Genomic DNA, 14,641 nt, shown 5'->3' on the forward strand with positions numbered 1-14,641 from the left:
GGGCGACTAAGCACTCAGCACAGGGGCCAGGCCAGTGATATGAGTGTGGCAGGTAAGCTGACTGGGACTTTGATGAGCTGGAACACACAAAGGACAGCAGCTATTTAATGCTGCCAATGGATGCAACCCAGGAATGCAGGTCCAGTGTTACCCAAGAGCCCGACTTTTTTCTAAGGAAAGCTGAAATTTTAGAATTTTTACTTGAAATCTTTTGACTTTTACAAGTAGATAACTATTTCAAATTAAAAGAAATACTGTATGTGTCATAGCATATTATATTGCCCAGCTGCTAATTTTTGTAACTCCTGAAATAGTGGTCATATGCAAGGGCTTTGGAATCAGAGCGATGTGGATTTTAATCCCGGTTCAATCACATTGTTACTGTGTGATCTTAGGCAAATCATTTTAGTTTTTGTATCATGATTTTCTCATTTGTAAACTAGGAATGATACCATTTGCCTTGCAGGGTTGTTAGGATGATGAAAGTTAATATAAATCAAGTACAGGAGAGAAGAGAGAAGAAACTCACTATTCACTCCCATTTCCCCACTGCCTAGAAAAGTGCCAGCAAAAAGTAAGTGTTAAATAAATATTTTTTAAATAAAGAAATACCAAATATACTATGGGCTTCCCTGGTAGCTCAGCTGGTAAAAAATCCTTTGCAATGCAGGAGACCCCAGTTTGATTCCTGGGTCGGGAAGATCTGCTGGAGAAGGGATAGGCTACCCACTCCAGTATTCTTGGGCTTCCCTTGTGGCTCAGCTGGTAAAGAATCTGCCTGTAATGTGGGAGATCTGGGTTTGATCCCTGGGGTGGGAAGATCCCCTGGAGAAGGGAAAGGCTACCCACTCCAGTATCCTGGCCTGGAGAATTCCATGGACTGTGCAGTCCATGGGGTCACAAAGAGTCAGACATGACTGAGTGACTTTCACTTCACTTTCAAATACACCATAATGGTGCTGGTAAGTAGTAGCTTTTATTATCATCCTGTTATAGAATGGTAAATTACCTGCTACACTATGTGCCCAGTGGTCAATGTCTTTCATGGTTCCACTGGCAGTCCTACCAGTAGGACTATGAGTGAGTATGCCCTCTTATCCAGAGCATGCACTGTGGAATTCTGAGACCAGGGACTGGACCCAAGTGAATCTCAGGACTCACTGGAGAAAAGGCCTATTCTTTTGAAAAAAGTACCCCATGATCTAGAAGTGAGACACAAACTAATTCTTGTTCAAGCTCTTGTTTGAAGAATGGTCAAAAGAGTTTTCCTAGCTGCTATGTGAGGCACAAGGACAAGTATCTTCAGTTAAGTGCCATGAGCCTTGGAGTTGGATCCTACCAACAGGTCGGACAAAGGCAGTTTACCACTGAACTCCAGTGTTGTTGGCTTCCAGACCTTGATGGCTGTCATTACTATAAGTCCAAAGTCATTGTGATACTCAAATGGAATTGTATACTTGAAAATGCTTGGAGAAATATATAACATGAACATCAATCAGATTTGCTTCTAATATCTGAATACAGGTGAAGCCCTTTCCAGGACTTTTCTTCTTTGGTACAAAAATTATCTTCAAATGGGGTCCTCTAGATTCAACATTCTGTCATTTGACAAATATTTACTCCACACCTTACACCAGCTACCTTTGAGCAAAAACATGATTGAGGTGAAGGAGATAGTCAGGGGAAACAGCCCGTGCAAGGGCCCTGAGGTGGGACATGCCTTGTGTTTAGTGAATAGCTAGGAGGCCATTGTGGCCAGAAAAGAGTCAATGAGAAGAAAGAAATATGAAACAGGGTTAGATACTGCTGGGGCTTATACGACTTTGATTGAGATGGAGAGTATTTGTAAAACAATAATTCTTCCTGGAGAGAGCCAGCTGTCCTTTACTAGCTATGTGCTGCTGGGAAACTAACCTTTCAAGTCTCATTGTTTCCCTCTGCAAGATAGGCATGACCGTGTATATTCTGTGAGACTGTTAGGCTCTAGTGAGATACCAGATGAACCCTGAAAATGCTGGTTCCCTTTCTTTCCTCTCAGCAAGTTATACCTTGATTCCTTGAGCAATGGCAGCAGCAGCATTGGCTTCTTTTTCATCTGCTTGCACTAGAAGTTTCTTGGCATCAGCTTCTTGAGTCTCTGCCTCGATTTTCACCATCATCTTAGCGGTCTCCTCAGAGGTCTGAATGAGTTGGGGTTGGAGGGCAGTCAGTTCCACTTGCATGACGGCTACCTGGCAAGAAGAGAGGATGGGTGGGGTGCCAGGTCAGCTATATAAATGTCAAAAATGGAACAGCTGGCAAAAGTTGAAATGATTCTCTAACTGATAATACATGCAGAAAATACAAATGATGTGAATGGTACTGGGTACATATTTGTTGGCTGGAGTTTCTCTCTTTGATCTTGTAATATGTCATTATTTAGTTCATGCTATGTGTTGTATTATCAAGCTCCATGATAGGCACTAGACATATAATAGCAATCTTAAATTTTTTTTAAAAGATACAACATTAAAAAAGGTATTCTTGTATTGAGCCTACACTATACTTTAGTATTGGGGGCAGGGAAAGACAGAAGTAAGTTAGGGGAAAAACCCCTACATTTTTTTAAGTCTGTGAAGGAATATACATGGCTGAGATAGCTGGAAAGAACAGAACTTTAAAGGTCATATTTTTCCCCCAATAGTCTGATGCCCTCTACAACATTCCTGTCTAGTAGTTTTCTGGCCACTGTTTGAATACTTCTACTGATGGGGAGGTCACCACCTCTGGAGGGGAGTTGGACCATTTTTGAGACAACTTAATACATTAGATTTTCCTGATAAGGGGCTGGAATTTACCCTCATGCAATTAAACAAATTTTTTAAATTAATTTATTTTATTGGCGGATAATTACTTTACAATATTGTGGTGGCTTTTGCCATACATCAACAAGAATCAGCCACGGGTGTCCATGTGTCCTTCCATCCTGAACCCCCTCCCACATCCCTCCCCACCCCATCCCTCAGGGTTATCCTAGAGCACCGACTTTGAGTGCCCTGCTTCATGCATCGAACTTGCACAAGTCATCTATTTTATATATGGTGATATACATATTTCAAAGTCATCCCACCCTCGCCTTCTCCCTCTTAGTCCAAAAGTCTATTCTTTATATATGTGTCTCTTTTGCTGCCTTGCATATAGGATCATCATTAGCATCTTTGTAAGTTAGAAAGAGAAACACCAATAGAGTATATTAACACATATATATGGAATTTGTTAAGTGTTAATATACTACAGGCTACTATCACTGATGAAGATAGATGCAAAAATCCTCAACAAAATTCTAGCAAACAGAATCCACCCCCATGCAGCTTTCACCCACTGGTCCTGATTCTGCCTTCTAAGGCAATTCAAATGTTTATTTGAAGAAAGTCTCATAACCTTGAACCCACTGTCCACAGAAAGCCCATGTGAGAGAGGAAGCATAGCGAGCTGGTTGATTAGGAACACAGACTATGGAGTCACTCAGACTTACGTTTCAGTTTTCACCTCATCACTTGTACCAGCTACTCATGAGGCTGTGTGATCATGGGCAAGTTGTCTGTCCTCTCTGGGACCTTGATCTCTTTGTGGGTGATGTGATGATAATTGCACTTTCCTCATACAGAGCACCAGACAGGTGGGAGGGCTCAAGGAAAGTTAACTGGCACCATCATTCCCTTTACTGGTCTAGACTGTCTCAGGTCATTTTGCTGCTCTTCAAATAACACAGTTTACTCACCCTTATGTGGATAGACTCCAATTTCCAGCAGCTCTCTAAAAGCTTAAGGACCTTGAGTTGGACCCCACAACTAAAGGAAGAGAGCAACAGAAGCCACTTCTGATGTTCTTTCCCATCCCTGTGCTGCGTGTTGGTGGATCTGCTGTGTATTCAGTGCCAGGCCAACCCACTGAAAACCATTCGGTTGCCTTAGTTCTTTATTGGTGCTGAAAATTCATGTCTTAATATGGTTTTGTCAAGTGGCTCAAGCACAAATGAATTATTAATTCATATGCCAGGCATTTTGCTAAGGGTTACACTTGTGTTAGCTCATTTAATCTTCATATAGTCCTATGAAGTGAAGACTTATCACTTTTTTTTTATAGAAGAGAATCTTCAAGGTTCTATAGCTGATAAGCTATAAAGCTGGAATTTGAGCCTAGGCCTTGTTCTTCACCACTGCCTTATTCTGCCCAGTCCTCCACTGAGAATAGCCAGGGCTGGGGCAACGGTGAGGTGAGTGAGGCACTTACACTGGGCACAAAATTTAAGAGGGATCCAAAAAACTCAGTCTATTCATATATACTATTGTATTTTCATATACTATTAATATTGTACTTTATATATATATATTCATATATGGTGGTGGTGGTGGTTTAGTCAGTGAGTTGCGTCCAACCCTTGTGACCCCATGACTCCTCTGTACACGGGATTTCCCAGGCAAGAATACTGGAGTGGGTTGCCATTTCCTTCTCCAGGTGATCTTCCAGACCAAGGGATGGAACCTGTGTCTCTTTTATCTCCTGCACTGCAGGTGGATTTTTTACTGACTGAGCCACCATAGAAGAGAAGTGAAAGGCAAAGGAGAAAAGGAAAGATATACCCATTTGAATGCAGAGTTCCAAAGAATAACAAGGAGAGATAAGAACGACTTCCTCAAGGATCAATGAAAAGAAATAGAGGAAAACAATAGAATGCGAAAGTCTAGGAATCACTTCAAGAAAATTAGATATATTAAGGGAAGAGTTCATACAAAGATGGGCACAATAAAGGACAGAAATGGTATGGACCTAACAGAAGCAGAAGATATTAAGAAGTGCTGGCAAAAATACACATAAGAACTATACAAAAAAGATCTTCACGACCCAGATAAACACAATGGTATGATCACTCACCTAGAGCAAGATATCCTGGAATGCGAAATCAACTGGGCCTTAGGAAGCATCACCATGAACAAAGCTAGTGGAGGTGATGGAATTCCAGCTGAGCTATTTCAAATCCTGAAAGATGATGCTGTGAAAGTGTTGCACTCAACATGCCAGAAAAATTGGAAACCTCAGCAGTGGCCACAGGACTGGAAAAAGTCAGTTTTCATTCCAATCCCCAAAAAAAGCAATGCCAAAGAATACTCAAATGATCTCACAGTTGCACACATTTCACACTCTAGTAAAGTAATGCTCAAAATTCTCCAAGCCAGGCTTCAACAGTACGTAAACTGTGAACTTCCAGATGTTCAGCTGGATTTAGAAAAGGCAGAGGAACCAGAGATCAAATTGCCAACATACATTGGATCAGCAAAAAAGCAAGAGAGTTTGAGAAAACATCTACTTCTGCTTTATTGACTATGCCAAAGCCTTTGACTGTGTGGACCACAACAAACTCTGGAAAATTCTTAAAGAGATGGGAATATCAGACCACCTGACCTGCCTCTTGAGAAATCTGTATGCAGGTCAGGAAGCAACCATTAGGAAGGTCAGGAAGCAACAGTTAGAACTGGACATGGAACAACAGACTGGTTCCAAATAGGAAAAGGAGTACGTCAAGGCTGTATATTGTCACCCTGCTTATTTAACTTAAATGCAGAGTACATCATAAGAAACGCTGGGTTGGATGAAGCACAAGCTGGATGAGGCACAAGATGGAATCAAGATTGCTGGGAGAAATATCAATAACGTCAGATATGCAGATGACACCACCCTTATGGCAGAAAGTGAAGAAGAACTAAGTTGGCTTAAAGCTCAACATTCAGAAAATGAAGATCATGGCATCCGGTCGCATCACTTCATGGGAAATAGATGGAGACACAGTGGAAACAGTGTCAGACTTTTTTGGGGGGGCTCCAAAATCACTGAAGACGGTGATTGCAGCCATGAAATTAAAAGATGCTTACTCCTTGGAAGGAAAGTTATGACCAACCTAGATAGCATATTCAAAAGCAGAGACATTACTTTGCCAACAAAGGTCCGTCTAGTCAAGGCTATGGTTTTTCCTGTGGTCATGTATGGATGTGAGAGTTGGACTGTGAAGAAGGCTGAGCACTGAAGAATTGATGCTTTTGAACTGTGGTGTTGGAGAAGACTCTTGAGAGTCCCTTGGACTGCAAGGAGATCCAACCAGTCCATTCTGAAGGAGATCAGCCCTGGGATTTCTTTGGAAGGAATGATGCTAAAGCTGAAACTCCAGTACTTTGGCCACTTCATGTGAAGAGTTGACTCATTGGAAAAGACTCTGATGCTGGGAGGGATTGGGGGCAGGAGGAGAAGGGGACGACAGAGGATGAGATGGCTGGATGGCATCACTGACTCGATGGACGTGAGTCTCAGTGAACTCCGGGAGATGGTGATGGACAGGGAGGCCTGGAGTACTGTGATTCATGGGGTCACAAAGAGTCGGACACGACTGAGCGACTGAACTGAACTGAAGAAAAACTAAAGAGCCTGTTGATGAAAGTGAAAGAGGAGAGTGAAAAAGTTGGCTTAAAGCTCAACATTCAGAAAACTAAGATCATGACATCTGTTCCCATCACTTCCTGGCAAATAGATGGGGAAACAGTGGAAACAGTGAGAGACTTTATATTTTGGGGCTCCAAAATCACTGCAGATGGTGATTGCAGCCATGAAATTAAACTACGCTTACTCCTTGGAAGGAAAGTTATGACCAACCTACACAGCATATTAAAAAGCGGAGACATTAGTTTGCCAACAAAGTTCTGTCTAGTCAAAGCTATGGTTTTTCCAGTAGTCATGTATGGATGTGAGAGTTGGACTATAAAGAAAGCTGAGTACCGAAAAATTTATACATTTGAACTGTGGTTGTTGAAGAAGGCTCTTAAGAGTCCCTTGGACTCAAGGAGATCCAACCAGTCCATCCTAGAGGAAATCAGTCCTGAATATTCATTGGAAGGACTGATACTGAAGCTGAAACTCTAATACTTTGGCCACCTGCTGCGAAGAACTGACTCATTAGAAAAGACCCTGATGCTGGGAAAGATTGAAGGCAGGAGGAAAAGGGGACAGCAAGGATGAGATGGTTGTATGGCATCACGGACTCAATGGACATGAATTTGAGTAAACTCTGGGAGTTGGTGATGGACAGGGAGGCTTCGCATGCTATAGTCCATGGGGTCGCAAAGAGTTGGACACGACTGAGCGACTGAACTGAACTGAACTAAACTGAGTCACCATATACCCTCTGAGCCACCAGGGAAGTCTCATATTTTATATATACTATTGTATTTTTATATATACTATTGGATTTCATTGTAATGGATTAGGTCAAGCGAGTGAGGTGAGCGCAGGGTCAGACGCTGTCTTTATTTTTGTGCTCTCTTGACTTCTGCATCTGAGCAAGTGCTTCACCGCATCCAGTTAGCTCTGGACCTCTTTGTCCCAGTACTATTTGGTCTGTGCTTACCTGTGAAGCTGCAAATTCAAGTTTTTGCAGGCCTGTCAGATATCGGTTCCTCATCATATCAACCTCTTGCCTCTTCTTATTCAGGAGTGTCTTGAATGTTAGGATCAATTCGAGGTAGGAGGTGGGGGTAACATAGTTGTGCCTTCGAAGGGTGTTGTAATAATCAAGTGACAGCTTTTTCACACTCTCCTGGAAATATTTGCACATGGAGATGACCCTGTTGAGGACACAAAGGTGGTCAGACAGGCCCAACTTGCTCCAGAGAGATCTAGCACAGCTTTGGTTCACAGAAGTAAGGATGTGAGAAAGCCACTCACACTGGCCAGCTAGAACCCCCAGTTCTTTGAAGCATGTCCACAGAGCCTCAAGAAGGATTGGGGAGGTATATAGTCTTACTAGAATGAACTTTGATCAGGCAATTTCCAGCTTTAATCACTTTTGTGAATCACCAGGGCTTAAGCAGGAATTTTTAATCTTTGGCAGTCTGATGAAGCCTCTGGACTTTTCAGAATAATATTTTAATGCATAAAATAATATATTATAGAATTACAAAAGAAACCAATTATGTTAAAGATTTTTCTAAATATTTTAAACACCAAATTTATGATATAGTAATGTGTATGTGTGTGTGCATGTGTTTGGCTGCGCCTTGTGGCATGTAGGATTTTAGTTTCCTGACCTGGATCGAACCCACACAGCCTGCAGTGGTTAAGAATCCACTGGAAGCATGGATTCTTAACTACTGCAGGTAAGCCTCAATATGTGTGATTTCATTTACATGTTAAATCAGGGGTCAACAGACTTTTTCTGGTTAGGATCAGATAGTAACTATTTTAGGCTTTGTGAGCCACATGGTCTCAAGTAGCAACTATTCAACTCTGCCTCTGTAGTGTGCATGGCTGTTTTCCAATAAAGCATATTTGCAAAAATAAGGCTGTGAACTGGATTCAGCCGTGGATCATAGTTTGCCAACTACAGCATTAAATAGTAAGACTGGACAACAGGTCTGAAAACTACCATCATTTTGAAGGGGATGATAAATTGGTGCATCTGTAATGACTGAATGAGTTATGAAAATAATTGCAGTGCCTACTGGTAACAAAGTCACAGGTCCTACACAATCCTATGGGGTTTATTGCCTATGTTCATCATTGAAAGAAATGCAAAGTGCCAGTTAGATGTCAATGAAAATGAAGATGTACTTTCCCCCACTCACATTCACTGACCCTCTGAGTTCTGGTCATGAGCCTATAGACCCAGGTTAAGCATTCCTGGGCCTAGAGAACAAAGTCCAAAGATCTTAAAATGGAATTTAAAGCAATGAACATTCTGACCACTACCTACTTCTTCATTTTCTATTTACTCCTTTAATGAGCAGGATTTGAACCTACTATGTACTAGGTATTAAGGATACAGAACCATACAAGGCAGGTGACATGACCCTTACCTTCATAGGACACTTAGAATGGTCAACAGTCTTATCCTTTCTCTTACTCTAGCCAAAATTCAGTGCTTTATTTTGTGTGTCTGTGCTTTACACACAAAATATTTTTTTTTCACAACAAAATCCCTCACAAGTACCATCCCCTAGGCAGCAATATCCCCCCTGTTGAGAATGAATGCTCTAAGATTATTGAAATCCAGGTTCTCATAGCTGGACAACAGTACATAGACAACAGTACATCTCTAGAACAATTCTGAACAGTGAAATATTCTTCTTTTTCAGCAAAGGTGTTTTATTAAATATCTAAATGGTATTTATTTTTTATAATTTATTTCTCATTGAAAAAGACCTTGATTCTGGGAAAGACTGAAGGCAAAAGGAGAAGGGGGAGGCAGAGGATGAGATGGTTAGATAGCATCCCCAACTCAGTGGACACTCTGGGAGATAGTGAAGGACAGGGAAGTCAAGCATGCAGCAGTCCATGCAGTCACAAAGAGTCAGACACACGACTTAGTGACTGAACAGAACAGAACATACATAAATTGATAAATCTTAAAACAGCAAAAAGAATAGAGCCAATATCTTGATTTTCATTTGAAATATTTGTTTGGGGTACTAAAATGCAGCTAGCACTTACTGTATCCGAATATTGTCATCGAGCTCTACATCTTCTAGAAATTTGTTGGCCACCAACTCCAGGGCATCTGTGGGCCAAGACTGGAACCAATCAATTGTGCAGCAATTGATCAGAGAAGGGAACATTCGCAGGCGGTTCCGGAAGGCGTCCCCAATTGGACTCATGGCTAATGAAAAGCAGATTTCATTAGTTCTTTCTCCCAGTCAAGGAGGCCAAAAGGGACAGACAGGTCATTCCAAGGATTCTAATGGGGATAAGGGAGCAGTCATGTTTCCTGTTGGTACTCAAGACTATAATTGGGAATAGTCAGGACGAGTGCCTGGAAAGCATAGGGGAATCATGGGATATTTTCATGCAACTTTGTGATGGGAAGTCAGTTTATTACAAGAGTCTTCTGTCTGGTTTTCAATATTCACATTATCCTATATTATCCATTCTAGATCTTTAGGATCATATAGCCAGAGTGTTTTAAGCCCTTTGATCTACTTGCTGCATTTGTCCTGACTCACAGACCTCAGGGAACCATTGGTGCCCTATACACAGCTACTTACGGAGGCTGCTGTGGGGGCCCTATCAGCTGGTTTCTGACCTCATCTCCATCTAACCACAAATTTTGGATTCTATGCCCCAAATTCTGTTAATTATTTATATTCAACGTGTACCAGGCACTTGCTAGTAGGAAGCACAATGCATAGGTGGAAGTGTGAAAAAGTCAGTGTGGCTAAAAAAAAAAAAAAAAGGGAAGCATGGTTTGAGAGGAGAGCGGAGAGGATGCAGGGGACAGTCTGGCAGGTGGTCTTATAAAACTATAGGCTAGGGATTTTGGTCTTTATCTGAATAGAAAGTAATTCAGGTGTTTTAATTTGTGTGTGTATGTGTATGTAAATATACAATGAACAGATTTGCAATATAAGAAAAACAAATCCTGACAGTGGAAAGCATCCTGATTCAGTGGAACTTAAATGTCTGGAATGAACAGAGTGGACACAGAGAGAACAGTTAGAAGGCTATAGAGGTGAGGTCTGGGTGAGATGATATTCATAGCAGCTTAGCTAATTTGAAGGTGGCAGAGATAGAGACAAGAGGGCAAAAATTGACAGGACATGGTAATGAAGAGAAGTATTAAACATGACCCCTAAGCTTCTGGACAGATTGGAGATGATATTCACAGAGAGAAAAACTCCAGATGTTATTTTGTAGGGCTGGCAGGGTAATGTACTAAAACGAAGGAGAGGGTTCAGAGCAGAATTCAGAGAATTGAAGAGAGTGGAACAGGTTTAAAGTCATTTTTCAGGAGAATGGAATTTTGCACAGGAATTCCAGGCACTGACCATTGGGCAAGCTAGGTACCTTGGTTGGATCAATTCTGGCACCATTGTAAAAGGACTGGGCTTAGGGCAAGGAGATCCTGAAACATCCAAGGAAAAGGGCAAAATGAATTTTCTCATTCTTACCAAGGACAATGTGAAGGTTCTTTTTTACTTTCTCGATGAAGAAGTTATACATAGAAAGAGGAGTGACTTCGATCTTTTCTCCTTCTGTCCTGGCTGCCATTTGCATCTTCTCCACAATGTCGGCCTTCTCATCAGCAGGGAAGATGTTGGGCACATCACCAGTGTTCAGAAGCATGTTGATGTCCTCAACGAATGACTCGTCCTTGATCTGATTATCAGCGAAGAGGAACACAGTACTTTTGGTGGCCACCCCAACCTGGAGCATGATCTTCTTCAGGTCCTCTCGCCAATCGTTGCCTGAGTAGCTTTTTGTGATCTCGATCTGGTATAGCTCATATGAGTTCATGAATGTGGACAGTTTGCTGGCACTTTGCCGCCCACTGCCCCCAATGCCCACCAGGAGCAAGTGGCCTTTGTCCTGCTTCAGGACCCTGCAGATCCTAGAGATATGCTCAATGGCAAACCTGAACATCACCAAGGACATGGGGGCCTTGCTGATATTGTTGAACTCTTCCAGGTAATATTCCATGACCACTGTGAGCTGTTTTAAGTCAGTGATCTCATCATATATCTTTTGGTCACTTTCTGGCTTGAAGAAATCTCCAAAGAAGAGGCTACGGATATTATCATCAACTATCTTTCCAGTGGGTGATAGGTGGATGAGGACCTGTGGAAAAGATAAGTCTCAGGCAGGCATTCACTCCAACTACCACGGTAGTGGGAGCTAGAAGGAGGGAACAGGAGATGTGTTTGTTTCCTCTGAGCACATTCTTCAAAATCATGGTTCACAACAGTTTTGTTTTTTTAAACAAAATACGTGTATTTGATGGTTGTAAAGACTATGATGAAAGGACAATTGAGAAAAGAGTGTGAAAGCAAGGGTCAATCGGTTTGCTAAGTGATTAAAACATTGGTGGACAGATTATAAGATCCCAGGAGGAGGTGGTCAAAAGGTGAGATCATTTGTAATATACTTGCTTCTTCACCAAATAGAGGTGCAGGCCTTGCCCCTGTTCCCACTCTGTACCTAGAGTAGAAATGTTTTAGATGCTTCTTTCTGATATTAGAAACTAGCAGTGCTTCTGTACATGGCCTCTGGATGAAATATGAAACACTTGCACTTTTTCTATGGAGAAATCATAGCTTCTTAAAAGTAGAGGTAGAATTAGATGATGCAAATATATAGGGTTTAAACTTTTCTTATATCAAAATGGAAAAGAGAAAATATTTACAAATAGGAAACAAAGACAATCTTTCACTTGGGCTTTACACAGGGCATCAATCAAACAATAAAAATTCATGGTGTTTTTATTTCTTAACTCAAAAGTTATCTGACCTTGAAAATGTATTTTACATTAATTAGAAACAAAACATCTTTTCATAAATGATAAGTTTGAATGTATCCAAACTTATATGTTACCTGTAAAGTCAAGTGAAATTGGACCAAGTATTATATTACTTGGGACAGGGAAGCCTGGTGGGCTGCAGTCCATGGGGTTGCAAAGAGTCGGACATGACTTGGTGACTGAACAACAAAAACGGCAGTATATCACCAAATCAAGTGACTAACTGGCTCAATACACTGTTTCTTGAGATTCAGAAAGCAGAGCTATAAGTCTCTATTTGGGCTTTCCTGGTGGCTCAGTGGTCAAGAATCCACCTGCCAATTCTACAAATCTGGGTTCAATTCTTGGGTCAGCAAGACCCCCTGGAGAAGGAAATGGCAACCTATTCCAGTATTCTTGCCTGGAAAATCCCATAGAGAAGCTGGTGGGCTACAGTCCATGCGGTTGCAAAAGAGTTGGACACGACTGAGTGACTGAAAAACAACAACAAAGTCTCTACTAGGAAGGGAGCCTGAAATCTGAGACTAGCATGATCACATATTTGGGGCAATTTCTGAGGTCAAAAGATCACAGGGTCTTGCTTACCTTTTCCACAGACTGCTTGAAGCAATTGGAGGTGGTTTCCCTTACCATGTTAAAAAAGACCTGTCTATCTTCATGATCAATCAGACGGTCATAGAAGACCCGGTAAACCTCATGAATCCAAAGCCGGATAAACTTCTCTACATCCTGAAAATTCAATTATTTGAATGAATGGCACATGGTGGCTGAGGCAGTAGTTTTCAAACAGTTTCTAAGTCCTGGGTTGTTGTGAGGATTAAATGAGATAATGCTTACAAAATCCTTAGCACAGATTAAATGCTTAGCACAGATTAAATGCTTAATAACAGTTAGCTATTACTATTCTCATTATATATTCCACATAGCCAAAGATATCACTGAATGAACTTGATAACAGAAATGACAGCGGCTGACCTGCAGGTGGGTGTGAGGGCAGAGCAACACCCCTTGGATCACCCGTGAGAAATCCCGCAGGTTAAAGACATAGTGTGACTTGGAGGGAGTTGGCAGGAAATTCTCCACTGCAGCTTTGTAAATTGTCATCGTTGCTTGTACCATCATCTTTCCATACCTTGGGAGGAAGGAGAAGACAGACCAGTTAAGGAAGGGCCAGAAATGAGGACCCCAGGCCAATAATAGAGGAACCTCCTACCTTAAAAACACAACATCAAACCCTTTCCCGAAGTGCCAGTCAGCGATTGAACTGAAAATCTTGGTTAATATGTCATCCTCGAAGGCATTGATGGAAATGATATTCAGATGGCGAGTGAACCGTCCTGGAAAACATGCACACACACTCACACTTACCTCCTGGGCGTAGCAACCCTTAGATATAGAACGGTTTTTTCTCCGCCTTTAAGTTCTAGAGCTGTGCTATTCAACATGGCAGCCTCTAGCCATATGTGGCTATTTAAATTTATATGGATTAAAATTAAGTAATATTAAATGTATTTCCTCAGTCTCATCAACCACATATCAACTTCTCAAGGATAAACGTGTGACTAGTGGATGTTGTACTGCACAGTATAGATACAGAACATCACGACTGCATAAGTTCTGGTAATAGTGCTAGCCCAGTGCTCAAGACTGTTACTAGATAATGGCAATGTGTTATTTTTATAAAATAATCAAATAATTCAGAAATACTTTTACAGAAAGTAACCCTTGCCTCCTACACACTAAATCCATTCTCTCTCCCCTCCCAAATTAATCACTGTTAGTTTGGTGTTCTTACAGCTCTACATCTGTATCTATGTATCTAGTATTAGATATCCATATATTTATATCTCTAAAATTCATCCATTTAAAGTACACAGTTAAATAAATATTTCGTATTTTAGTTGTGCAATCATTATCACAATCAATAGCAGAATAATCACTCCAAAAAGAAATCCTTTCCATTTACCACTTTCTATTTCCTTGTAGCCCTTGGCAACTAATAATCGATTTTCTGTTTCTATAATTTGCCTGCATGTATTTTTAAAAAATATTTTACTGTATAAAGTAAAGCACAGATACAGAAAATCACCAAAATTATAAAGTGAATCATTATAAAGTTAACATCTTTACATCTACCATCCATGTCAAGAAATACAACTTTGCCAGCCCTTCATAGAAGCCCCTCCATATATCCCATCCCAATCACAGCCCTCTCCCTGTCTCCCTCCAAAGCTTACCACTATCCTGATTTTAAAGTAATTACTATCTTGCATTTTTTTATGTTTTTTTTTTTTAATCACCCATGTGTACTGATACATGTAGGTTTAC

The 14,641-nt window shown here is 41.0% G+C and overlaps 1 protein-coding gene across 2 annotated transcripts in view; it reads right to left on the reverse strand.

Moving 5' to 3' along the window:
• The window catches only part of DNAH3 (dynein axonemal heavy chain 3), a 254,086-nt gene that overhangs the window by 54,313 nt on the left and 185,132 nt on the right, over window positions 1–14,641 (reverse strand). For both annotated transcript variants that reach the window (XM_070779177.1, XM_070779176.1), the window contains 7 exons: window positions 13,527–13,650; window positions 13,289–13,445; window positions 12,899–13,042; window positions 10,968–11,634; window positions 9,514–9,679; window positions 7,433–7,649; window positions 2,049–2,231 (listed from right to left, as the gene is read on the reverse strand). In XM_070779177.1, coding sequence (XP_070635278.1) covers window positions 2,049–2,231; window positions 7,433–7,649; window positions 9,514–9,679; window positions 10,968–11,634; window positions 12,899–13,042; window positions 13,289–13,445; window positions 13,527–13,650 — 1,658 coding nt within the window. The remainder of the gene's footprint in view (window positions 1–2,048; window positions 2,232–7,432; window positions 7,650–9,513; window positions 9,680–10,967; window positions 11,635–12,898; window positions 13,043–13,288; window positions 13,446–13,526; window positions 13,651–14,641) is intronic.

This window comes from Bos indicus, chromosome 25 (genome assembly GCF_029378745.1).
Source record: "Bos indicus isolate NIAB-ARS_2022 breed Sahiwal x Tharparkar chromosome 25, NIAB-ARS_B.indTharparkar_mat_pri_1.0, whole genome shotgun sequence".
In the NCBI taxonomy this organism is placed as follows: domain Eukaryota; kingdom Metazoa; phylum Chordata; class Mammalia; order Artiodactyla; family Bovidae; genus Bos; species Bos indicus.